The 26,501-nt window shown below is 41.2% G+C and overlaps 5 protein-coding genes and 1 long non-coding RNA gene across 8 annotated transcripts; 4 read left to right on the plus strand and 2 right to left on the minus strand.

The window, feature by feature from the left end:
* Nucleotides 1-578: 578 nt before the first annotated feature.
* On the plus strand, nucleotides 579-4,976 carry LOC133127527 (mast cell protease 1A-like). The gene is made up of 5 exons (XM_061240494.1): nucleotides 579-980; nucleotides 1,540-1,690; nucleotides 2,320-2,458; nucleotides 2,954-3,208; nucleotides 3,476-4,976. The coding sequence occupies exons 1-5, from the start codon at nucleotides 920-922 to the stop codon at nucleotides 3,635-3,637; spliced, it is 768 nt and encodes a 255-aa protein (XP_061096478.1). The 5' UTR covers nucleotides 579-919; the 3' UTR covers nucleotides 3,638-4,976.
* A 763-nt stretch (nucleotides 4,977-5,739) lies between these two features.
* On the plus strand, nucleotides 5,740-9,134 carry LOC133127525 (mast cell protease 1A-like). Its single transcript, XM_061240492.1, has 5 exons — nucleotides 5,740-6,190; nucleotides 6,750-6,900; nucleotides 7,530-7,668; nucleotides 8,162-8,416; nucleotides 8,684-9,134. The coding sequence occupies exons 1-5, from the start codon at nucleotides 6,130-6,132 to the stop codon at nucleotides 8,843-8,845; spliced, it is 768 nt and encodes a 255-aa protein (XP_061096476.1). The 5' UTR covers nucleotides 5,740-6,129; the 3' UTR covers nucleotides 8,846-9,134.
* A 708-nt stretch (nucleotides 9,135-9,842) lies between these two features.
* On the plus strand, nucleotides 9,843-13,176 carry LOC133127523 (granzyme B(G,H)-like). The gene is made up of 5 exons (XM_061240490.1): nucleotides 9,843-10,281; nucleotides 10,790-10,940; nucleotides 11,567-11,711; nucleotides 12,205-12,459; nucleotides 12,726-13,176. The coding sequence occupies exons 1-5, from the start codon at nucleotides 10,221-10,223 to the stop codon at nucleotides 12,888-12,890; spliced, it is 777 nt and encodes a 258-aa protein (XP_061096474.1). The 5' UTR covers nucleotides 9,843-10,220; the 3' UTR covers nucleotides 12,891-13,176.
* On the minus strand, nucleotides 10,498-16,352 carry LOC133127536 (uncharacterized). Its single transcript, XR_009708633.1, has 2 exons — nucleotides 16,277-16,352; nucleotides 10,498-10,855 (listed from the first exon to the last, which is right to left on the minus strand). It is a non-coding gene; the product is annotated as an uncharacterized LOC133127536 (long non-coding RNA).
* Nucleotides 15,909-19,441, plus strand: LOC133127522 (mast cell protease 1A-like). Of its 3 annotated transcripts, none has more exons than XM_061240489.1 (5): nucleotides 15,909-16,049; nucleotides 17,293-17,443; nucleotides 18,460-18,595; nucleotides 18,726-18,983; nucleotides 19,198-19,441. In XM_061240489.1, exons 1-5 carry the CDS (start codon nucleotides 15,938-15,940, stop codon nucleotides 19,348-19,350), a joined length of 810 nt encoding a protein of 269 aa, XP_061096473.1. In that variant the 5' UTR covers nucleotides 15,909-15,937; the 3' UTR covers nucleotides 19,351-19,441. The 3 variants fall into 3 exon arrangements, with proteins under 3 accessions (XP_061096473.1, XP_061096472.1, XP_061096470.1); XM_061240488.1 differs by lacking the exon at nucleotides 15,909-16,049 and adding an exon at nucleotides 16,385-16,526; XM_061240486.1 differs by lacking the exon at nucleotides 15,909-16,049 and adding an exon at nucleotides 16,391-16,526 and having other exon boundaries at nucleotides 17,290-17,443.
* A 3,791-nt stretch (nucleotides 19,442-23,232) lies between these two features.
* Nucleotides 23,233-25,746, minus strand: micos13 (mitochondrial contact site and cristae organizing system subunit 13). The gene is made up of 4 exons (XM_061240505.1): nucleotides 25,550-25,746; nucleotides 24,647-24,803; nucleotides 24,074-24,125; nucleotides 23,233-23,979 (listed from the first exon to the last, which is right to left on the minus strand). The coding sequence occupies exons 1-4, from the start codon at nucleotides 25,576-25,578 to the stop codon at nucleotides 23,882-23,884; spliced, it is 336 nt and encodes a 111-aa protein (XP_061096489.1). The 5' UTR covers nucleotides 25,579-25,746; the 3' UTR covers nucleotides 23,233-23,881.
* Between the last annotated feature and the right edge of the window lie 755 nt (nucleotides 25,747-26,501).

Raw genomic sequence — 26,501 nt, forward strand, 5'->3', positions numbered from 1 at the left:
TACAAAAGGAGGCGTCAGGGTGAAAGACCCACCTCAACCGACGCACGGAAAACGCTAGTTCTCCTGGAGTTTAAACACTCATGAGAACCAAACCAACAAGGAGCAAATGCTTGCAACCTCTGCTCCCAACATGTCACAAGAAGATGGCAAATTTAGCCCCCTCCGCAGATTGGGATGCAGTGCCAATGTCAGCCTTGTAGTCCAAGGCCTCATTGCACTCCTGATTGCCGTGCCCGTAATCATGATGCTGGAGAAGGAGCACCAGGGGAACACCACTCTGCCCACCGATGACCAAGGAAGAGTTAAGAGACATTCGCCACAAACTAACGAGACCTGGTTGGAGGCGGATGAGTATGATATAAAGGGAAATCTGTGGTATCAGTTTATGAATCATACAATGCAGGCAGCTAAGGGTGTTCAAATTTCTTTCTATGTTTGTTCTCTCTTGCCACATTCCACCAGCTCTCTTGTATTACATCCTGACCTCGTGCTAGTGTTTGCGTCTGTGATTGTTCCGGTGTTGGTGAGGTACTTGCAGCCATATTCTTGTTACACATCATGTGCATCGCATTTGAAGAACGGGGAGTAAGTCAGTCACTCATTCAGTTACAGACAATGGCGGTAGTCATTGGCAAAAAGAAACAAAACCTAGTGTGAAAATAAAATGCGTGACCTATGTACTGCTTTTGACAATCTGACCTCAATCTGCTCCACTTGACATCTCTGAAGCCAGTGCTCCACGCTGGGGTTTCTGCAACAAGTCGAAGGAGGGGCTTCTCTGAAGAAATGTCAGCAGCTCACTAATAAAAACCTCACAGGTGTCCGCAGCTTCCCGAAAGCCATCACTAGCAGCAGTTAAACGTTAATTGTGAGAGCCTGCTGTCTCTAGTCCAAAGCGTTTGACAGTCTCCCTGACACCATGACTGCACCTCTCCTGACTCCCCTGGTTGTGGCTCTCCTGATCGCCTTGGCTCAAGGAGGTAAGTCCCAGCACTAAGAATGTGTGCCTGTCTGTAACAAGATCATTGAGATGACGTCTTCCAGTTGGGACCTGGCAAATAATTATTTCTCCCTGGAGACATCAGTCTCAATGTTATAACATTGACAAAACATACCAGTGACATTGTGAGAACATTTTGCATTACCTGGGTGGTCTTCATCTGAAGAACCACATATGTAATAACTGAAACCTGCACTACAAGGGACAATCAATAAATGATTTTATTTGAGCTCATAATGAATTGAGGTAGGGGTAGGAACTAATGAGTATTCACTTCCTCCTACTCCTTTTCAATGTACTGTTTTTTAAAGAAAAATAAAATCAATAATATTTTTGAAGATATTTTCACTGCATCATTTTTTTTTTGTTTTGTTCTGGGTCTTTTGTTCTTTTGTTCTGTAGGAAGATAAAACTACATTCATATACTGTACACCAGAGTCTCTCTTTACAGAAGATTTGTATGAAATCTGTCAGTGACACTTAACTCGTGTGGGAGAAACAACAACAACTGAGCACTTGTGTTTCCTCTGATCATTCAGCTTCTGTTGGTGTAGAGATCATCAATGGGAAAAAGGCTCAGAAGGGCTCCTTTGATTACATGGCTTCTGTGCAGAAAGACGGGAAGCATAAATGTGGAGGATTCCTGATATCTCCTGATTTTGTGCTCACTGCAGCACATTGTGACAACGGGTAAAATCTCTTTCCTTCTTCACAATGCACAATGTAGTCTCTGCAGTGTTCATCCTTCATGTAGGACCTTTGCTTTTGTACTGTACTTACCCTGCTGTAAATATCCAGCTATGCCAGCTTGACCAGCTGGTCATGAGCTGGTTTAGCTGGGTATGAGCTGGTCAACTAGCTCGTTCTGGTAGCTTGTCCGAGCTGGTAGCTGGTCAAACACATATAAGCTCCTTCAAAACATAGCTTGAGCTGGTCCAACCGTGTACACCTGGGAGCTGGTGTGAACTGGTCAAGCAGCTAAACCATGTCCAGCTGGGAGCTGGCCTGAACTGGTCAAGTCAGATAACCAAATGTTTCAAAAACGTTTTTCAGCAGGGTAATTGCCTATGCTCTGGAAAGGCCAGAAGGGTTGTGAGTTTGATACCCAGGAATAACATAACAAAAGGTTTTACATGTATGCTTACCAAACCTGGGTCATATACATAACCAAACGGATTCACCAAAGTGCATTAAAAACTAAAACAAAGACAAGACTAAGTAGATTTGCCAGATATGATTGAAAACATTTTAAAAAGAGTAACAATCCAGTGCACAATGGTCTAATGCTAACGCTGGCGTGCTTTCGACTTGCTTTCCAGGAAAAACATGAGTGTGGTTCTTGGCTCTCATGACATTCAGGACGGTAACAGGAATGCTCTGAGAATCCCTGTGAGGGAAGTAATAAAGCCCAAAGAATACATAAAGCCGGGTGGCGGCAGTGACATCATGCTCCTAAAGGTATGGTCTAGCTTAACGTTGTTACTGAAGCAGATCATACTAAGTAAACTGAAAGTTATAAAAGTAATTGTGCTCAGCTCAATGTCAAATATATCTCAGTGCTGGTCCTGCAAATAGTATAAATTGAGTGAGGTGAAAATACTAACATGAACGTTGTTTTTTGAAACTATTATTTGTTTATGTGTGCACAAATGTTTTGGGCAAGTACCCATTTCAAGGGTAGAAACACATTGCCCCAACTGGGAAGCAAATCTACCCAGTTCAGTTCCCCATGGCTCCAGCTATACTGTCCCCCACCCAGTTCACTTACCTGTCTCCATCTACAGTATCCTGTATTCAATAACTATGTTTGCTTACACCCAGACCAAAAAAATGAAAATTGTCAATACTGTAGATCCAGGGTTTTTTTTATCAGGCAGTCAGTATTGATTCTTTGAGGTAAAACAGCTGCAATTAAACAATTAACTTCCTGGTTTTTTTTTTGTGTTTCTCCAGCTATCAAAAAAACCCAAATTAAGCAAAAATGTAAAAACAATTAAAATTCCAAGGAAGAATAAAACCATTGGTTCGAACATAAAGTGTACCGTGGCAGGCTGGGGCTCAACTGGAAAAGAACCTTTCGTCACAGACCTTCAAATTGTTGACTTGTCCACCATTAACCGTGACATCTGCCAGAAACAGTGGAATGGAGTCCTGCCAGAAAACACAATCTGCGCTGGAGGGTACGAGACCAAAAACGGGGCATGCCAGGTTTGTGCATCTTTTTATCAGTGATACAGACTGATCCAGAAGATTAGGGGACAAGTCTACCTGTCAGCATACATTAAAAACACACATGAACAATGCCAGACAACTGAAAGAAAAGAAAACCTATTGTGTAATACTTTTTTAGGCAACTACTAATTTGGTTCATGTTACACTGCTTGCAAATATAAAGAGCAGAAAAGAAGCAAGGTGTAAAAAATGAATATTGTGTTTTCCACAATTCCTTACGTCTTCAAAATGTGTCTCTTGCAGGGAGACTCAGGGGGTCCACTGGTGTGCAGTAACCTAGCAGTGGGAATTGTTTCCTTCAACGCCGGAACTTGCAGCTACCCAAATAAACCCAATGTTTATACTCAGATCTCAAAGTTTGTGCCCTGGATCAAGAAGTATGTCAAAAACCTTCCTTTGTCTTAGTCCTTTCCACTCTTACTGTATGTGGAGAGGGTGGAGGTTCAGTGGTAATGCCTGTCTTTATCTCTCTGGGACACAAGATGGTGAATGCATCTGTCATCACAAGAGCTATTCCAGTTCTACTAAGAATATACTTCAGTCAGTCTGTCACGTTTCAGGTCTGTCTCGCCATGTTTTATGTTTATTCATGTTGTCTTAGTCACGTAGTGTCTTATCATGTATTATGTTAGTCTAGGTTCGTCATGTTGTTTAGTTTATTTCTTGTTACGATTTATTTTCTCGTCATGTCTAGTTATGTTTCGTTACGATTATATTACCTTGTTATGTTGAATGGTTATCGTCTTAGTTTCGTTTTGTATTATGTTTTGATTTATGTTTATTGTTACGTTAACTGGTCGTTGTTTATGCATACACTTTTACATGTCTTTCCGCAAACCTTGCGTTCCGCCTTTTCTCTCTCGCTCCTTCTGTCATTCACTCCCTAATTATTTCCATTTGTCTATTTACTAAAACGACTAACGCTAGATCAGGATTGGGTAGAAACTAACAAGACTAATCATGTGTTCATGTTACCTTACGTTTCTCGTGCATGTCATTTACTAATTTACTAATGCTAGGGCAGGATAGGTTTATTACTAACGATTACTAATCTCCTTGTTAAACTTGTCATCCATCGCACCTGTTTTCCATTTCCTTGCTACGCTCTAACTAATTGTCTACACCTGTCTACACCCGCATTTATAGCCCAGTCGCACAACTGTTCTTCGCGAAATTGTCTGCCTCTGTTTACCACGCAACTCTTGAGCATTTACCACTATTGATTACACGTTACGATCCAAGCCTGTTACCGACCATTGTTTATTGATTTCTGTTTTGTGACCATCGTTTGTTTTTTGACTCCGTCCTCGCCTACCGTTTTTGTACTTTTGCTTCGCTGATTGTTTCATGGTTTCGACTCCCGCTTCGTCCACGACTACGCCTCTGCCTGCCGTCCGTCTGTTCATCTGCCTCGCTGACAGCTCTCCTGCTACCGGACCTCCCTGCACGTCTACCGACTACGAGTTTGCCTCTTCCCTCGGCACCGTGCTTTTTGTTTGTTTACTTTTTGTTTGGCTGGATCTACGTGTATGGACTTTGCTTGTGTTGACTACTCCCCTGGGATTCGTCCCGAATAAAGCCCCGAGGGGTCTTTATATTACTATTGTTTCTGAGTCGTGCATTTTGGGTCCAACCCCCACGCACCCGTCTCACAGTCTTATTCATCACATATCTAGTCATTTCTATCAGTCAGAAACAAAATTCCATTCAATTTTCAAACTAGACACTGCATGTTTAAAAGAGTTCCGTGTTTCTTTTGCCTACCCCTATGCAATTTACTTCAATAAAACTTATGCAAATATGACATACAGCCTTATTGTGTTTGTTCTATTCTCATTTAATGCACATTGTCATTTATCTAAGTCATTATTCACAGCATTAATGAATGTTAAACCTGTGGTGAGAAAATGGAAAACACTGCTCTTGATGCGGTGAGGGATTGATGTGAAGAAACGTCATCAAAGCAAACAGCTCTGCTATGTGGTGCTTGAATGTAATCATGCAATCAAAGTGCTCTTGTGGGCTAGTCTAGAACAGGAAGACGTGCGGAATTTGAGCGCTTGCCGTCTTCTATATTCTACTCTAAATTGTGACCACCCCCTTGAAGCAACTACAATACCTTCTCATGCACAATAAATATGAGCATACAGAGATGCCTATTCTTACCATTACACAAAATAACTGAAAAAACAACCAAGGATGAAAATGCATGGAAATCCACTGCTGTAGAAACGCAAACAGACACCAGCTTCTGGCTCATATCACAGTTCCAGTCTCAAATGAAAGGCCTCTTCGCTTAACTTCAAGTGCATTCCCCCACCTTCTGGACTGGAGTGCACTACAGGTCACATGTGAGCAAGTGCATGGTTCATGGCCCAGGTTCTCAGTGGGTGTGCTATTCTGTGAAGGTTTCGTTTTCCCTTCCCCTGCCCCGAGTAGTTTTTATTACTTCCTGACCTCATGCTAGCGTTTGCGTCTGTGATTGTTCCTGTGTTGGTGAGGTACTTGCAGCCATATTCTTGTTACACATCATGTGCATCGCATTTGAAGAACGGGGAGTAAGTCAGTCACTCATTCAGTTACAGACAATGGCGGTAGTCATTGGCAAAAAGAAAAAAAACCTAGTGTGAAAATAAAATGCGTGACCTATGTACTGCTTTTGACAATCTGACCTCAATCTGCTCCACTTGACATCTCTGAAGCCAGTGCTCCACGCTGGGGTTTCTGCAACAAGTCGAAGGAGGGGCTTCTCTGAAGAAATGTCAGCAGCTTACTAATAAAAACCTCACAGGTGTCCGCAGCTTCCCGAAAGCCATCACTAAAAGGGCAGCAGTTAAACGTTAATTGTGAGAGCGTGCTGTCTCTAGTCCAAAGCGTTTGACAGTCTCCCTGACACCATGACTGCACCTCTCCTGACTCCCCTGGTCGTGGCTCTCCTGATCGCCTTGGCTCAAGGAGGTAAGTCCCAGCACTAAGAATGTGTACCTGTCTGTAACAAGATCATTGAGATGACGTCTTCCAGTTGGGACCTGGCAAATAATTATTTCTCCCTGGAGACATCAGTCTCAATGTTATAACATTGACAAAACATACCAGTGACATTGTGAGAACATTTTGCATTAGCTGGGTGGTCTTCATCTGAAGAACCACATATGTAATAACTGAAACCTGCACTACAAGGGACAATCAATAAATGATTTTATTTGAGCTCATAATGAATTGATGAGGGGTAGGAACTAATGAGTATTCACTTCCTCCTACTCCTTTTCAATGTACTGTTTTTTAAAGAAAAATAAAATCAATAATATTTTTGAAGATATTTTCACTGCAACATTTTTTTGTTTGTTTTGTTCTGGGTCTTTTGTTCTTTTGTTCTGTAGGAAGATAAAACTACATTCATATACTGTTCACCAGAGTCTCTCTTTACAGAAGATTTGTATGAAATCTGTCAGTGACACTTAACTCGTGTGGGAGAAACAACAACAACTGAGCACTTGTGTTTCCTCTGATCATTCAGCTTCTGTTGGTGTGGAGATCATCAATGGGAAAAAGGCTCAGAAGGGCTCCTTGCAGTACATGGCTTCGGTTCAGAAAGACGGGAAGCATAAATGTGGAGGATTCCTGATATCTCCTGATTTTGTGCTCACTGCAGCACATTGTGACAAAGGGTAAAATCTCTTTCCTTCTTCACAATGCACAATGTAGTCTCTGCAGTGTTAATCCTTCATGTAGGACCTTTGCTTTTGTACTGTACTTACCCTGCTGTAAATATCCAGCTATGCCAGCTTGACCAGCTGGTCATGAGCTGGTTTAGCTGGGTATGAGCTGGTCAACTAGCTTGTTCTGGTAGCTTGTCCGAGCTGGTAGCTGGTCAAACACATATAAGCTCCTTCAAAACATAGCTTGAGCTGGTCCAACCATGTACACCTGGGAGCTGGTGTGAACTGGTCAAGCAGCTAAACCATGTCCAGCTGGGAGCTGGCCTGAACTGGTCAAGTCAGATCACCAAATGTTTCAAAAACGTTTTTCAGCAGGGTAATTGCCTATGCTCTGGAAAGGCCAGAAGGGTTGTGAGTTTGATACCCAGGAATAACATAACAAAAGGTTTTACATGTATGCTTACCAAACCTGGGTCATATACATAACCAAACGGATTCACCAAAGTGCATTAAAAACTGAAACAAAGACAAGACTAAGTAGATTTGCCAGATATTATTGAAAACATTTTAAAAAGAGTAACAATCCAGTGCACAATGGTCTAATGCTAACGCTGGCGTGCTTTCGACTTGCTTTCCAGGAAAAACATGAGTGTGGTTCTCGGCTCTCATGACATTCAGGACGGTAACAGGAATGCTCTGAGAATCCCTGTGAGGGAAGTAATAAAGCCCAAAGAATACATAAAGCCGGGTGGCGGCAGTGACATCATGCTCCTAAAGGTATGGTCTAGCTTAACGTTTTTACTGAAGCAGATCATACTAAGTAAACTGAAAGTTATAAAAGTAATTGTGCTCAGCTCAATGTCAAATATATCTCAGTGCTGGTCCTGCAAATAGTATAAATTGAGTGAGGTGAAAATACTAACATGAACGTTGTTTTTTAAAACTATTATTTGTTTATGTGTGCACAAATGTTTTGGGCAAGTACCCATTTCAAGGGTAGAAACACATTGCCCCAACTGGGAAGCAAATCTACCCAGTTCAGTTCCCCATGGCTCCAGCTATACTGTCCCCCACCCAGTTCACTTACCTGTCTCCATCTACAGTATCCTGTATTCAATAACTATGTTTGCTTACACCCAGACCAAAAAAATGAAAATTGTCAAAACTGTAGATCCAGGGTTTTTTTATCAGGCAGTCAGTATTGATTCTTTGAGGTAAAACAGCTGCAATTAAACAATTAACTTCCTGGTTTTTTTTTGTGTTTCTCCAGCTATCAAAAAAACCCAAATTAAGCAAAAATGTAAAAACAATTAAAATTCCAAGGAAGAATAAAACCATTGGTTCGAACATAAAGTGTACCGTGGCAGGCTGGGGCTCAACTGGAAAGGAACCTTTCGTCACAGACCTTCAAATTGTTGGCGTGTCCACCATTAACCGTGACATCTGCCAGAAACAGTGGAATGGAGTCCTGCCAGAAAACACAATCTGCGCTGGAGGGTACGAGACCAAAAACGGGGCATGCCAGGTTTGTGCATCTTTTTATCAGTGATACAGACTGATCCAGAAGATTAGGGGACAAGTCTACCTGTCAGCATACATTAAAAACACACATGAACAATGCCAGACAACTGAAAGAAAAGAAAACCTATTGTGTAATACTTTTTTAGGCAACTACTAATTTGGTTCATGTTACACTGCTTGCAAATATAAAGAGCAGAAAAGAAGCAAGGTGTAAAAAATGAATATTCTGTTTTCCACAATTCCTTACATCTTGAAAATATGTCTCTTGCAGGGAGACTCAGGGGGTCCACTGGTGTGCAGTAACCTAGCAGTGGGAATTGTTTCCTTCAACACCGGAACTTGCAGCTACCCAAATAAACCCAATGTTTATACTCAGATCTCAAAGTTTGTGCCCTGGATCAAGAAGTATGTCAAAAACCTTCCTTTGTCTTAGTCTTTTCCACTCTTACTGTATGTGGAGAGGGTGGAGGTTCAGTGGTAATGCCTGTCTTTATCTCTCTGGGACACAAGATGGTGAATGCATCTGTCATCACAAGAGCTATTCTAGTTCTACTAAGAATATACTTCAGTCAGTCTTATTCATCACATATCTAGTCATTTCTATCAGTCAGAAACAAAATTCCATTCAATTTTCAAACTAGACACTGCATGTTTAAAAGAGTTCCGTGTTTCTTTTGCCTACCCCCATGCAATTTACTTCAATAAAACTTATGCAAATATGACATACAGCCTTATTGTGTTTGTTCTGTTCTCATTTAATGCACATTGTCATTTATCTAAGTCATTATTCACAGCATTAATGAATGTTAAACCTGTGGTGAGAAAATGGAAAACACTGCTCTTGATGCGGTGAGGGATTGATGTGAAGAAACGTCATCAAAGCAAACAGCTCTGCTATGTGGTGCTTGAATGTAATCATGCAATCAAAGTGCTCTTGTGGGCTAGTCTAGAACAGGAAGATGTGCGGAATTTGAGCGCTTGCCGTCTTCCATATTCTACTCTAAATTGTGACCACCCCCTTGAAGCAACTACAATACCTTCTCATGCACAATAAATACTATCATACAGAGATGCCTCTTCTTACCATTACACAAAATAACTGAAAAAACAACCAAGGATGAAAATGCATGGAAATCCACTGCTGTAGAAACGCAAACAGACACCAGCTTCTGGCTCATATCACAGTTCCAGTCTCAAATGAAAGGCCTCTTCGCTTAACTTCAAGTGCATTCCCCCACCTTCTGGACTGAAGTGCACTACAGGTCACATGTGAGCAAGTGCATGGTTCATGGCCCAGGTTCTCAGTGGGTGTGCTATTCTGTGAAGGTTTCGTTTTCCCTTCCCCTACCCCGAGTAGTTTTTATTACTTCCTGACCTCGTGCTGGCGTTTGCGTCTGTGATTGTTCCTGTGTTGGTGAGGTACTTGCAGCCATATTCTTGTTACACATCATGTGTATCGCATTTGAAGAACGGGGAGTAAGTCAGTCACTCATTCAGTTACAGACAATGGCGGTAGTCATTGGCAAAAAGAAAAAAAACCTAGTGTGAAAATAAAATGCGTGACCTATGTACTGCTTTTGACAATCTGACCTCAATCTGCTCCACTTGACATCTCTGAAGCCAGTGCTCCATGCTGGGGTTTCTGCAACAAGTCGAAGGAGGGGCTTCTCGGAAGAAATGCTTACTAATAAAAACCTCACAGGGGTCCGCAGCTTCCCGAAAGCCATCACTAAAAGGGCAGCAGTTAAACGTTAATTGTGAGAGCGTGCTGACTCTAGTCCAAAGCGTTTGACAGTCTCCCTGACACCATGACTGCACCTCTCCTGACTCCCCTGGTCGTGGCTCTCCTGATCGACTTGGCTCAAGGAGGTAAGTCCCAGCACTAAGAATGTGTACCTGTCTGTAACAAGATCATTGAGATGACGTCTTCCAGTTGGCAAATAATTATTTCTCCCTGGAGACATCAGTCTCAATGTTATAACATTGATACAACATACCAGTGACATTGTGAGAACATTTTGCATTAGCTGGGTGGTCTTCATCTGAAGAACCACATATGTAATAACTGAAACCTGCACTACAAGGGACATTCAATAAATGATTTTATTTGAGCTCATAATGAATTGATGAGGGGTAGGACCTAATGAGTATTCACTTCCTCCTACTCCGTACTGTTTTTTAAAGAAAAATAAAATCAATATTTTGTTTTGTTCTGGGTCTTTTGTTCTTTTGTTCTGTAGGAAGATAAAACTACATTCATATACTGTACACCAGAGTCTCTCTTTACAGAAGATTTGTATGAAATCTGTCAGTGACACTTAACTCGTGTGGGAGAAACAACAACAACTGAGCACTTGTGTTTCCTCCGATCATTCAGCTTCTGTTGGTGTGGAGATCATCAATGGGAAAAAGGCTCAGAAGGGCTCCTTGCAGTACATGGCTTCTGTGCAGAAAGACAGGAAGCATATATGTGGAGGATTCCTGATATCTCCTGATTTTGTGCTCACTGCAGCACATTGTGACAAAGGGTAAAATCTCTTTCCTTCTTCACAATGCACAATGTAGTCTCTGCAGTGTTCATCCTTCATGTAGGACCTTTGCTTTTGTACTGTACTTACCCTGCTGTAATATCCAGCTATGCCAGCTTGACCAGCTGGTCATGAGCTGGTTTAACTGGGTATGAGCTGGTCAACCAGTTCGTTCTGGTAGCTTGTCTTAGCTGGTAGCTGGTCAAACACATATAAGCTCCTTCAAAACATAGCTTGAGCTGGTCCAACCATGTACAACTGGGAGCTGGTGTGAACTGGTCAAGCAGCTAAACCATGTCCAGCTGGGAGCTTGCCTGAACTGGTCAAGTCAGATCACCAAATGTTTCAAAAACTTTTCAGCAGGGTAATTGCCTATGCTCCAGAAAGGCCAGAAGGGTTGTGAGTTTGATACCCAGGAATAACATCACAAAAGGTTTTACATGTATGCTTACCAAACCTGGGTCATATACATAACCAAACGGATTCACCAAAGTGCATTAAAAACTGAAACAAAGACAAGACTAAGTAGATTTGCCAGATATTATTGAAAACATTTTAAAAAGAGTAACAATCCAGTGCACAATGGTCTAATGCTAACGCTGGCATGCTTTCGACTTGCTTTCCAGGAAAAACATGAGTGTGGTTCTCGGCTCTCATGACATTCAGGAGGGTAACTCTGAGAATACTCTGAGAATCCCTGTGAGGGAAGTAATAAAGCCCAAAGAATACAAAAAAACGCCGGGTGGTGGCAGTGACATCATGCTCCTAAAGGTATGGTCTAGCTTAACGTTTTTACTGAAGCAGTTTATACTAAGTAAATTGAAAGTTATAAAAATAATTGTGCTCAACTCAATGTCAAATATATCTCAGTGCTGGTCCTGCAAATAGTATAAATTGAGTGAGGTGAAAGCACTAACATGAACGTTGTTTTTTTTTATTATTATTTGTTTGTGTGTGCACAAATGTTTTGGGCAAGTACCCATTTCAAGGGTAGAAACACATTGCCCCAACTGGGAAGCAAATCTACCCAGTTCAGTTCCCCATGGCTCCAGCTATACTGTCCCCCACCCAGTTCACTTACCTGTCTCCATCTACAGTATCCTGTATTCAATAACTATGTTTGCTTACACCCAGACCAAAAAAATGAAAATTGTCAATACTGTAGATCCAGGGTTTTTTTATCAGGCAGTCAGTATTGATTCTTTGAGGTAAAACAGCTGCAATTAAACAATTAACTTCCTGGTTTTTTTTTGTGTTTCTCCAGCTATCAAAAAAACCCAAATTAAGCAAAAATGTAAAAACAATTAAAATTCCAAGGAAGAATAAAACCATTGGTTCGAACATAAAGTGTACCGTGGCAGGCTGGGGCTCAACTGGAAGGGAACCTTTCGTCACAGACCTTCAAATTGTTGGCGTGTCCACCATTAACCGTGACATCTGCCAGAAACAGTGGAATGGAGTCCTGCCAGAAAACACAATCTGCGCTGGAGGGTACGAGACCAAAAACGGGGCATGCCAGGTTTGTGCATCTTTTTATCAGTGATACAGACTGATCCAGAAGATTAGGGGACAACTATACCTCTCAACATACATTAAAAACACACATGAACAATGCCAGTCAACTGAAAGAAAAGAAAGCCAATTGTGTAATACTTTTTTAGGCAACTACTAATTTGGTCCATGTTACACTGCTTGGAAATATAAAGAGCAGAAAAGAAGCAAGGTGTAAAAATGAATATTGTGTTTTCCACAATTCCTTACATCTTCAAAATGTGTCTCTTGCAGGGAGACTCAGGGGGTCCACTGGTGTGCAGTAAACAAGCAGTGGGAATCGTTTCCTTCAACTACAAAAGAAATTGCAGCTACCCAAATCGTCCCAATGTTTATACTCAGATCTCAAAGTTTGTGCCCTGGATCAAGAAGTATGTCAAAAACCTTCCTTTGTCTTAGTCTTTTCCACTCTTACTGTATGTGGAGAGGGTGGAGGTTCAGTGGTAATGCCTGTCTTTATCTCTCTGTGACAAAAGATGGTGAATGCATCTGTCATCACAAGAGCTATTCCAGTTCTACTAAGAATATACTTCAGTCAGTCTTATTCATCACATATCTAGTCATTTCTATCAGCCAGAAACAAAATTCCATTCCATTTTCAAACTAGACACTGCATGTTTAAAAGAGTTCTGTGTTTCTTTTGTCTACCCCTATGCAATTTATTTAAATAAAACTCATGCAAATATGACATACAGACTTATTGTGTTTGTTCTGTTCTCATTTAATGCACATTGTCATTTATCTGAGTCATTATTCACAGCATTAATGAATGTTAAACCTGTGGTGAGAAAATGGAACACACTGCTCTTGATGTGGTGAGGGATTGATGTGAAGAAACGTCATCAAAGCAAACAGCTCTGCTATGTGGTGCTTGAATGTAATCATGCGATCAAAGTGCTCTTGTGGGCTAGTCTAGAACAGGAAGACGTGCGGAATTTGAGCGCTTGCCGTCTTCCATATTCTACTCTAAATTGTGACCACCCCCTTGAAGCAACTACAATACCTTCTCATGCACAATAAATATGAGCATACAGAGATGCCTATTCTTACCATTACCCAAAATAACTGAAAAAACAACCAAGGATGAAAATGCATGGAAATCCACTGCTGTAGAGACGCAAACAGACGCCAGCTTCTGGCTGACATCACAGTTCCAGGCTCAAATGAAAGGCCTCTTAGCTGAGTGTGAATCTACAGAAGGTGGAGGCCTTGCTTCAGAATGTGTTATGAAAACACTAACCTCAACTGCCATTAACCGTTTCAAATTTAGCAATCTTTTGCCACTGTTTGCGACTCACCAACCAGATAATGAAAGAGCAACAGAGGCGAACTCTTCTGAATATTCTCAAAACTCTCAATCTCCACAGAGCAGCACATCCACACAATAAGCAGTGAACTATTATTACTTACCATTCTGTTTTATATTGTCTCTTTGTTAATATGATTTTCAGAGGTAATCCACATCATCACCACTGACTGATATAGCACTCAAAATAAATACATCCTTAAAACTATTGAGACTGTATTTGCAATTTGTCACAACCCTAATGTGTGTGTGTGTGTGTGTGTGTGTGTGTGTATGTGTGTGTGTACTGTGTGTGTGCTGTGCATAGTCGGTGTGTTACCTAGATCCTGAGATTTTGAACTCTTGTGTTATCTTATAATCTTCACAACCTTCTCTTCATATAAACAATATGTGGTATGATGAATGCAGTTCCCAGTGATACTGAATCTGTGGTCTGTTGAGCGACTTCCAAGAACTGAAAGGTCAAGGAGTCAAGTTTTAATGAACCCTTTCTACATTTACATTTTAGTCATTTGGCAGACGCTTTTAATCCAAAGCGAAGTGCATAGGTTCTTCCACAAGTCAAAGCATCACATCCATAACTAGGAAAATACACATGAACTGCTGTTCTAAACATATAGACATCATAAGTGCAATTTCTTTGGGGGGGGGGTTAGACAAGGGCGATAGGGATATCAGAAAGGGGGGCGGGGGAAATCAGGAGGGAGGACTAAGGTAGAGTTTGAAAAGGTATGTTTTTAGTCTGCATCGAAATAGGGGGAGGGATTCTGCTAGGGAGGGAACCATAAGGCGACCAGAGCTGGCAGACCGGAGTGGTCTAGCTGGGGAGTAGGGAGTGATCAAGGATTGTATGTAAGGTGGGGCAGTCCCCTTAGCAGCCTGAAATGCCAACACTAGGGCCTTGAATCGGATGTGTGCGGCAATAGGAAGCCAGTGGAGGCCAGTGAGAAGTGGGGTGACATGAGCCGACCTGGGCTGACTTTCTAGGCTGATTGATATATTTCAACAACTTTTTTTTTCTCATCTCTTCTGGAAATTCCAGCATACCAAACCTAAGAATTTGTCTGCATTAGAGCAGTTCTAGAAAGAAAAGTGGGATTAAATTCCTAAATAGTCTTTTAAAGAACGTGTTTTGTGTTTATTCATGTTCCCTTTGTGTAATATTACATTTTGTCTAAAGATCTGAAACCATTCAGTGGAAATCACAGAGGGGGCAAATACTTTTTCAAAACACTATAGTTATAGTTGAAGCAAATGAAAAGGGGAAGACATTCAAATATTGAATACCATTTCACAACTGTGCCCTTGCCTGTTGACCATTTCATTTCACAAGATCTGACCAAGATTTCACTCCTAAAGTTGTGACACCCTCAAGTCTGAAAGTGTGAGTGAGTGAGAGATATGGAAAACGTTAGTAACCTGGCTTTTACTGTATTCCATACAATGTTATTTCTAATAAAGATTTATATTTTAAAGTTAGGTGTTCTTTTAACCTCTTAAGTCTCACCAGGGCTGGGCTGGTTCCATTTTTCACTGTGCAAGTTTCAATCACTATGGTGGCAGGATATACCATTTGAAAGCGTTAAAACTCACAGTTATAACTCTGAAACCTATTTTAAGATGCCACTGCTTTAGCAACAAGTTTTTTTTTAACCTTATTTTGTAACATGTGGGTGGCAAAACAAGTGTGGTGGGACCAATTTGGAAATCCAGACTACACAAATCAAGGTAATGTCAGTGTCTTTTTCACAGCAAGGGTTCTGCGAATGCATAATAGTTTCTAATTTTAAACAGCCACAATAATCTGTATCGACTCAAAAACAGAAAATATTTTCAGTGAGAAAAAAAACTTCCACTTCCACTGTGTTTGATTTCTTTTCACTTTTCACTTAATTTTTTTTTTTTTTTTTCGGCTTCTGATTTGCCCCCATTTTCTCCCAATTAGGTAGCCAATTGTAGCATATATAATCCGATCACCGATGTTGCCGTGGATTCACCGCAACGTCCCCGTCGCTCGGCGGCCCGGGAAGATCAGGATATTAAAGAGTGATACGCCTTCTACAAGCCGTGTCGTCTCAAGTTCCCGCGACCGCCGTCACTCCGAGGCGAGTGCAGCTGTGTTGTGTGTTGTATTTAAATAATGTGTGTATACAACACGCATCAACATTTGGTACTGCATCGGCGCCATTCCCTACCTTGGTATAACTTGGTGCATAGAAATACAGTGTACATCGGTACAGCTAGTACTGCCAGTGAGTATCATATGATTTAACACTGAACATTTTACAGTGTCCGCATGCCGTTACTTATTTTAATAAAGTATACTTTCTCTTTCACTTCACGGATAAGAGACGCACAGAACATTCAACATTACAATACAATTATGGGAAATATGTTTGCATTAGAGACTTTTACGCTAGGCATTGGAGCATTTGACTTGTCTATAGTTTAGTACTTGTAGTAAAGAAAAATAACTTACATTAAGATGCTAATGAAGCAGGCTACTGCAAAGACAGCACATCTTTTGATTGTGAAACAGTGCCTGGTTTGCTGAAACCGTTTGTGGTCAAGGTGATGTCTCAAGTTAGTTATAACTTCCTTTTCTGCGATGACTAGGAATCAATCCAATACCGTATATTTAAAATCACTTGCATCCCCTGGTGAACAATACAGCTTGACCATGGCTTTCTTATTGTGTGTGTTTGTGGCACTGTATATTGCACAGAGTGGTAAGTCAGATTTATTTTTCTTAACAGCTCAATTTATGTGCTTTGAATTCCCACAGCAAAAGAAGAAGAATCATAAGCCATTCATTACTTTTCACTGGCATTGCAGGTGAAAGACAGTCAATAAATGAATTTTTCAGCTGTATATTAAATGGAATTTCATAAGATGGCAGTGGAAAGTGTCCATTTTTACGCTAACATACTCACTGTGTTCCGAATGGGAAGCAGGCACTTCCACCAGAAGTTAATATCCGTTCAATGGTTGTTTTTCTCCTGATGAATGTGGTTTATGATTATTGTTGCTTATTGCCTATCCCAGACATTAAAACACTTTAATCAATATGAATTCATAATGAACGATAATTATAGAGAAAACAACAAATAACTGCGCAACTTCCCTGTGTTCAGAAGACCGTGTTAGCTCACAATGTTCCGAACAGCACCTGAACTACTACAGATTTGTACCTTGTTATACGGCAAGCCTGCCCAGTTCATAGTCTCTCGCGAGCACCATTACCTCTGGAAGTATTTTTTTAATTATTTGTTATGAAAGTTGCACTGTACATAACATTGTGAGATAACTTGGTGTTTGGAACACGTTGAGTCTACATTACATAAGAACAAAACTGAAATAAGCTAAAAGCTCATCATCACTCTGAATTCAATAGTTCAATATTGATAACCAAATCAGCAGGAGAATCTTACAGTAGTGGAATGATCTTTGAGTGGTGGCGTGTGTAACGTTTCTCTTGCCACTATCCCCAAGCAGCTGAAGAGGACAGAGTGGGTATCGTGGGGGGTACTGATGCTGCACCCCATTCCCGCCCCTACATGGTTTCCCTGCAAGTGGGCAAGAGTCATCTATGTGGAGGAATTCTGGTCAGGGAGGATTTTGTGCTCACGGCTGCCCACTGTAATGGGTGAGTTTTCCTTGTTACATTGTAAAAATTAACACCAGCTAAAGCTAGTGAGATGAGTGTTCAGCTTTACACTTTATATAAAGTACTGTGCAAAAGTATTGGGCGCATGTAAAATAATTGAAGTGAAGATGCTTTGAGAGCACAAGTGAAGACGAAATGAACGGAAAGTGATCTGCTCTTTACAATACATCAAAAAGTGTGTTGTAAAGAGCACTGAAGGTTCTCTTAGGTGCACTGCCCTGTAGCTCCATAAAAGATCAGCTGCTGGGTTTTTTCCAAACATATTGTTCAACTTGCCTCAGTCCTTCTGCAGACTTTGGCCGTCTCGCTTGCTTCTGGCTTCATAACTTAACACGTTACTTTATTTTACAAAATGCAAAACAATTCTGTGAAAATTCTGTTTGGAAATCTCAAATGCGCTTGTTTTTTACTGACATGCTACTGGAAAAAAAACCCCCAAAAAACCATCTAAGACCAAATTCATATTTTTAAAAAAGTACTGCACAGTATGAGTATGAAATGCAGTTGTTTATATTTACAGATATGCTCTGTGCATATAGTAAGCATTTTCGGGGGTGGCACTAGCAGTCGCTGATTTGGCGGTTCGATCCCCCGCCCTGGATGTGCAGAAGTGTCCCTGAGCGAGACACCCAACCCCCAATCACTCTCAACGAGCTGATTGGTGCCTTGCATGGCAGCCAGTCGCCACGCGGGACTGAGAGACAATTGTAAAGTGCTTTGGCTAAAAGCACTGTATAATTGCAGTCCATTTAGCATATTTTAACCTTTTCTTTTAAGATGGCAGGCAGGCAAATGCACTTGTAAGACAGCACTGGGGTTGTTTAGCCAGATGGTAGCCAATCATCGCTATTCAGTACTTTTTACCTGGCTCTTTTTTTCTCTCAGCTCCAACTAATACAGCAAGTGAAAGTAGTGATTAGGCTGAAATGAACACCAGCAAAAGATCAGGGGAGTTCCTCTACGGTAAATGCAGCTTAATCCAACCACTTTTTCAGTTTCAGGCGATACAGAGTCGTCCTGGGTGCTCACTCCCTAAATTCACGCGAATCAACTCAACAGGCGCTGTACATAAAGCGATTCTACCCACACCCAAAATACAACTTGGAAGCCAATGACATCATGCTACTCAAGGTATGAAAACCCAGTTTAATAGCTTTGGATACCACCCCAGTGACAAGCGTTTTTTTTAGGCACTTTACATATCTTTTTGTTTTCTGAGAGCGTAGCGTAAGCTTTTTCTCCCCCCTCTTGTTTCTGCTAGCTGAATGGGAAGGCGAAGCTGACTAAATTTGTCCAGGTGATCCCTTTGATGACTCAGCGACTGCCACCAGGCAAGGTGTGCAGCACTGCAGGCTGGGGGGATGTGGGTGATAATGGCACCCTCCCGAACAAACTGCAAGAGGTGAACACCACCATCATCGGACAGAAGAAGTGTGCAAAACTGTGGAGAGGCAGCGTTAAGATCACCAAGCGCATGGTGTGCGCGACAGGCCAGCGCCAATTCCAAGGCTTTTGTTCGGTATGTATCCTACAACCAAAACAGACGCTTCTTTCGTTGTTCATTTAAAGACATGAGAGCAGGTTATGATCTGAAAATAAGCAGTCTGACTAAAGTACAATAATATGAGTATGAAATCACTGCATAAATCCTCTTAGATCCGCCTAGATTAGCTGTGTGTGCGCAGTATGTTTGTGTTTCAGTACTCCTAACCTCGCCATACTGCACATTTCAGGGGGATTCAGGAGGTCCACTGGTGTGTGATGGGAAGGCAGCTGGCTCCGTTTCCTTCTCAGGACAGCGTTGTGGAGATTCCAGGACCCCAGATGTTTATATGAACATTCCCAGCTACAGGAGATGGATCAAATATGTTCTTAAGCGTGGATAATATCATTAGTTTTCATAATTTCTGTTACAAAAATGAAGTTTTATTTTACTTTGCTTTCTTTTTTGCATTCTCATTAAACAAATGAACTATTTTGCATTGTAATGGTTATTTGCATATGAAGCCACTTGATTTTAATTGATCCAACACATTCCATTCTGGCTTAATATTAGTGGAATTAAGCTACACCACCCATATAGAATTTTTTAAGGCCACCTGGATTCTTCAACATCTCCGTTTTGCACGTTGCACCTATTGTAGTAGGCTTATTTGTGCAATCTTGCACTGATGGGGAAATTAAACCAGTTAAATTAAAACCACTTTTCCTGCATTGCAAAATGGGTAATGTAGTTGCGCTATGGTCGACAACACCGTAAAGGCACAGTACATGGCTGATCCTTGTGCTTTAAAAAGCAACAGACTAAGATTCCACTGATACCGTTTTCAGACGCGGTTCTGGTTCTGGTTCTGGCTCTGGTTCCGTTCTGGAGTCTCACAACCTTGGTGCTTTCTGGTGAACCAGCCCACGTCCATACCAGTTTAAGCAGAACCGAAGTTCCACCGCCCTCCATCATCAACGGAGGGCGTTGCTCAATGCACAAGGCAGGCCGAGAATAGGACACGCCCACTGATGACGTCACGGTTCGCTAGGAAAAACCAACTATTTTTTGGTTCCAGCAGAGAACCAACTTTTCAGGTTCCGAACCAATTTATTTCCGGTCTGAACGCGCCGGCCGTTTCAAAATTAGGTTCGGGAACCGGAACCGGCATGGAGCCTCGTCGGTGAGAAAGGCCTAATAGAGGCCTACTTAATCCCATCCATCCATCCATCCATCCATCCATCCATCCATCCATTATCTGAACCCGCTTATCCTGATCAGGGTCGCAGGGGGGCTGGAGCCTATCCCAGCATACATTGGGCGAAAGGCAGGAATACACCTTGGACAGGTCGCCAGTCTATCGCAGGGCACACACACCATTCACTCACACACTCATACCTACGGGCAATTTAGACTCTCCAATCAGCCTAATGTGCATGTCTTTGGACTGTGGGAGGAAACCGGAGTACCCGGAGGAAACCCACGCAGACACGGGGAGAACATGCAAACTCTGCACAGGGAGGCCCCGGCCGACGGGGATTCAAACCCAGGACCTCCTTGCTGTGAGGCAGCAGTGATACCCACTGCACCATCCGTGCCGCCATCTACTTAATCCCATGGTTCCAAAATAAATTCTGAAAATATAAAGAAACAATAGGCCTACGGACATGTAAACATACACAAATATAGCAAGGACAAATATAAAAGGAACAAAATTGTCCACCCCATTCAAAGTTAAGATTCAGCGCCCCACTGTGGCTATAATTTTCGCACGGCACATTATTCTACACAATTTCCCATATGACATTGCAACATTGTGGTCTTCACTTAGTTATTTTTGTGCCGTCTCTTACGTTGAGGGTTGTCGTTTTTCCAAGAACATTGTTAAGTGCAGACATTCTTCTGTGGGTAAAGGCACTCATTGCAACAAAAATGTGTATTTATCGACAACGGTATCTGGCGTATTCTGTGACATGTTGTTTACAAGTTTCCAGGAACTGTAAGCATTAATGACATGAGTGTGGCATATCTGGCATCTTGTTGGCATTTACTAAAGCTTAATTATTCATAAAGTGTTATTTTTGGACTTATTATGGACAATTTTGATTAACTTTTTAGCCTGTGCATTTTTTCATTGAAACTGATTCTGTGACATCTACTGCTTAGATGGTCCAAACCGTTTGTTTCGGTAAGCCTATAGATTGGCATAGGTCTCTGACTTTTTTTTTTTTTGCATAACAATGGTCGTCTTGTTGACAAACACCAATAAGAGATTCCAAAGGCAATCAAAAGCTAGGAATGAAGATACTGAAGGCGTTCTTATACAAGCCCAATTCCAAAACAGTTGGGACGCTTTGTAAAATGTAAATAAAAACAGAATGCAATGATTTGCAAATCTCATAAACCCATATTTTATTCAGAATAGAACATAGAAAACATATCAAATATTTGAACTGAGAAATTGTACCATTTTAAGGAAAAAATAAGGTAATTTTGAATTTGATGGCCGCAACACGTCTCAAAACAGTTGGGACAGGGCCATGTTTACCACTGTGTAGCATCCCCTCTTCTTTTAACAACAGTCCGTAAATGTCTGGGAACTGAGGAGACCAGTTGCTGGAGTTTTGGGAGAGGAATGTTGTCCCATTCTAGTCTGATATAGGATTCTAGCTGCTCAACAGTCCTGGGTCTTCTTTGTCTTATTTTTCATTTCATAATGTGCCAAATGTTTTCAATTGGTGAAAGGTCTGGACTGCAGGCAGGCCAGTTCAGCACCCGGACTCTTCTTCTCCGAAGCCATGCTGTTGTAATAGATGCAGTATGTGGTTTAGCATTGTCTTGCTGGAATATGCAAGGCCTTACCTGAAAAAGACGTTGTCTAGATGGGAGCATGTGTTGCTCTAAAACCTCTATATACCTTTCAGAATTGATGGTGCCTTTCCAGATGTGCAAGCTGCCCATTCCATAGGCACTAATGCACCCCCATACCATCAGAGATGCAGGCTTTTGTACTGAGCGCTGATAACAAGCCGGATGATCCCTCTCATCTTTAGTCCGGAGAACGCGGCATCCATGGTTTCCAAAAACAATTTCAAATTTTTATTCGTCTGACCACTTTGCCTCAGTCCATTTTAAATGAGCTTTGGCCCAGAGAAGACGATGGCGTTTCTGGATCGTGTTCACATATGGCTTCTTCTTTGTATGATAGAGCTTTAACTTACATTTGTGGATGGCACGGCGAACTGTGTTCACAGACAATGATTTCCGGAAGTGATCCTGAGCCCATGCAGTGATTTCTGTGACAGAATCATGCCTGTTTTTAATGCAGTGCTGTCTGAGGACCCGAAGATCACGGGCATCCAGTATTGGTTTTCGGCCTTGTCCCTTGCGCACAGAAATTTCTCCAGATTCTCTTCATCTTTTGATTATATTATGTACTGTAGATGATGAGATTTTCGAAGTCTTCGCAATTTTACGTTGAGGAATATTATTCTGAAATTTTTCCACAATTAGTAGACGCAGTCTTTCACAGATTGGTGATCCTCTGCCGAGCTTTACTTCTGAGAGATTCTGCCTCTCTAAGATGCCCTTTTTATACCCAATCATGTTACTGGCCTGTTGCCAATTAACCTAATTGCAAAATGTTACTTGCTTTTTAGTACTACTTACTTTTCCAGCCTTTTATTGCCCCCGTCCCAAATTTTTTGAGACGTGTTGCTGCCATCAAATTCTAAATTACTTTATTTTTTCCTTAAAATGGTACATTTTCTCAATTTAAATATTTGATATGTTTTCTACGATCTATTCTGAATGAAATATGGGTTCATGAGATTTGCAAATCATTGCATTCTGTTTTTATTTCCATTTTACAAAGCATCCCTTTTTGGAATTGGGCTTGTACTTGCACTAAGGAAGCAACTGAATATATGAAACTAGACTACACAGAAACACCTGAAAAGCCAACTGTCAAACTGCTTTTGGTCTCAGGCACATATGTATAAAATGTAGGCAATTCCTACATGGATCACCAGCAATGGATGTAATACCCTCAAATTAAAGATCACAGTCTCCACCTTTATCCTCCTAAGCATTGTTTCATTGCAAATCCAATGTGCTGGAGTAGAGCCAAAATAACAGAAATCGTACCACTGTCCAAATACTTATGGACTGCATGTAATGTGCAACCACATTAAGTGTATAACTGAAAACAGTATACAAGGTTCCTTCACCAAAAATGCTTCATTATGTCTCCAATGAATACAAAACAGATCACATTAGACACAAATTGTCTGGCATGATATTTATTTTTGAACGTGTCAACTGGTAAAGGGTGGAATTTGGTTATATACAAAAAATACAGCTTTTTTTTCTGTATAAAAGATGTTATTGGTACAAGGGCGAAGAACAGATTCCAAGCCAAAACCAGTAAAATATCAGAAATAAATAATATGACAGGATGACCAAACGATGCACTCCACTTAAAAAGCACGCAACGTCCCTGTGAGGTGTGTCACACATATCGATCCTCGTCTGCCTGCAAGGCCCTGCTCTTTCACTCTTAGGTTTGTTCGTTTGCTGTTTTCACCCCCCAAGCAGTATGTAGCCGTAAATATCTTCAAGACAGCCGCATGCTCAGTGCTGGATTTTCTCATGCCCAGACCTCAGCAGGAGAAAAGCGTTGTCGCTGGACAGACGAGTGCATATTTCTCATTATTTACACCCAGGCTCCATTTCTCACGGGAAATACAAAGTGTCTAAATCAATCAAGGAATCTTTATGTGAGGGCAAACGTACAATCTCTTTCCTTCCCAACCTTTGAGGACACCTGTGCCTTTTTTATCCTGAAGTTTTGACGATAGTGGAGAAGAACCTTTTCACCCATTCAAAATGGAAACTCGATACACTGATGTCTTCTGAGTTTGGGGTGTTGGGGTTCACTTGGTAATATTTTTCACATACTGGATGCCTTGATTGGTGACTTCGCACACTCTGGTTGGCGCGACCGACAGAGCGGCTATGGATTTTTGCACTCCTGGAATAAAAGTGTTAAGAATGAGGTCATTTTGAAGTCACTTTTTGAGAATTTGTGCACTAGTACTGTCCAGATGCTATTATTTTGCTCTTACCTGAGTTCCATGATTCAGTGGGAGAGAATTCAATTTTAGGGGGAGCAGGAAGCTGAAATGATACATAAACCATAAACATATTTACAGTAAACCTTGACTAATCCAACCATGACAGCTAAACCTCCCTGAGACAGCAATAGCTATTCAATATAGAACACACATTGGTCTGAACCTGACAATATACAAGGCCCTAACTGGGTTGTATAGCTATTACATCTACAAAAGCAGACCGGTGTCAATACAGCATGTCTAACGCAGCATAAGATAACGTAAATATACCTTTAATATACATCTCAAGCTAATAAACGGCGAGGTGAAAAAAGGTTGCCTTGGAAATAGTTATCAACCCCTGTCGTTCATGTGTACAGCAAATAAATCAATTGCCGAGTCGCCTCCAGTTTACACTTAGTCCAAAGCGCTCTTGCAGAAGACAGGTGGGAATTTCCATGGTTTCGTGAGAAGCCTGCAGTTCTATCACAAAAATACGATTCCCACAACACGAAACCATTCTGCCGGTTATGCCAATGTTAACGTCTGTAACGTCTTACTGATAACAGTAACTGACGCAATTACCTCCAAACCAAAGTACTTCATCCACTCGTCCACGGCAGGGGGAATAGCGGCTTTAGCTTTGGTGAGGACCACTGAACCTTCCTCACTTCCTCCTAGAAGCCCCGTGTCATAGGCTACATACAGAGCTCCACCCGCTACAGTCACCTTAGTGACCAACCTGCAAAAACAAATAAAATAAGCATGTAGTAGTAAATGGTGCCCTCAGTAAAGCGTGCGTTTTCCTTCACCAAAAGCAATTGCATCAATTCATAAGGATGCCCATAAGTCATGGTAGATGCGACTACCCTGGTTAAATAAAGTTTAAATAAAATAAATGGTTGATGGATTGACAAAATAACGTCATATAAACACAGGAATATACAGAATCATGAATTCGTCATGCGCTTGTGCAAGTTAGATAACGTTAGCTACTTTACAGGACTGAAAATGGATAGCTAGCCCGCTATCCATCAATGACAAAACGCCATTAACATAAAATCCAAGTTAAGTTATCTCGCAGCAGTCACGTTGTTTGTAGCTAGTACACTGTAACAACCGGTCAGTGTCTGCCACGGTACATTTCATAAGGTATTCCTTACAGGAACCGGCCACCATGGTGGCTATTGGCTAGCTTGCTATGGCTTTTTTCCCTATCATACAAGCTAGTTCTATGGCTAACTGCGTAGCATTAACTAGCAATGTAGCATATCGTATTGCATTTACGGCTTTCCTACCTTTGCTATCTAGATACAGATAAAGGGCATTTGTATGTTGTGACTATGAGAGGGAGAATGGCTAACTTCATGTTTAAAAGGTGTTTTAAACATCGTTAGTATGTATGGTAATACATCTCATACAACCATCACTTGAAATGCACAAGCAGAGGACAGACAGCCCTCAGAAAATAGGCCGGGAAACACTTACTTTACTACAGGGAGAATCTTGGCCGCCATGTCACGAACGAAGACAAAGCTAGCTAACACTAATTTAGAGTTTGAATACTCTCAATTAGTAAAATATTTGCGAGTTGTACAGCCAGAATGTTGTAATGTCAGACAGCCAAACAGCCAAGCTTCATTGACAAGGACAACCGAATGTGTAATTATAAGGGGGTTGACAATAAAGTTTTGTTTTTAAATGACGTCACGTCTGACGTTATGTAAATATATTTTTGCAACAACAGCAGATTGGTTTTATTTTATCACCGACAAATGTGAAATTAATGCAATTTTTGTCGGTAAAAACGAATGAAGCACCTGGACTTTCTTATCTTACGCTCATACATTATTATTATTTTTTGACCGCCATTGAAGGCTTTATCTGTGGAGTTCCGTCATGCCGGAACTGCATAGTTTCAGCAATACTCTACGAGTAGTCGGAACTCTATAACTGGACAAGGGACAAATGGGTAGTTTCCGTTGGTGGTATCGTGCTTGCAAAAACTCAAACATAAGAACAGACGAATAACTTCGTGAAACCAATGCTGTAACCGAAACAAATTCTCTATGTGGCAAGTTTTTGTGATACCTATTTTAGTCTTGAAATACAATTCGCTCAAAATTGTTAAACTGTAATTATCTTCAATTAGCTTCAAGGCGTCAAAATGGAGAACGTTAAAGTCCTCATGTATCAGACATCTTGGTGGTGGCAGTATACACATTCGTCAATTTGATTGGCTGCTGTACAAGTGTGTAGTACTGAGTGTGATTTTAACTCATAATCCCCCCATTGTCTTGTTCGCAAAACCAATACATATCATAATGTATGGCTACAAGGTCATTTCTTCAACCTGTTACAGTTTACCAAAGAGTCCAACGCACGTTCATAATTTCAAATGTGCAGACTTCGCAGCAAGGGAGCAAAGCATGATTACATG

The sequence above is a fragment of the Conger conger genome, chromosome 4 (assembly GCF_963514075.1).
Source record: "Conger conger chromosome 4, fConCon1.1, whole genome shotgun sequence".
NCBI classification, from domain to species: domain Eukaryota; kingdom Metazoa; phylum Chordata; class Actinopteri; order Anguilliformes; family Congridae; genus Conger; species Conger conger.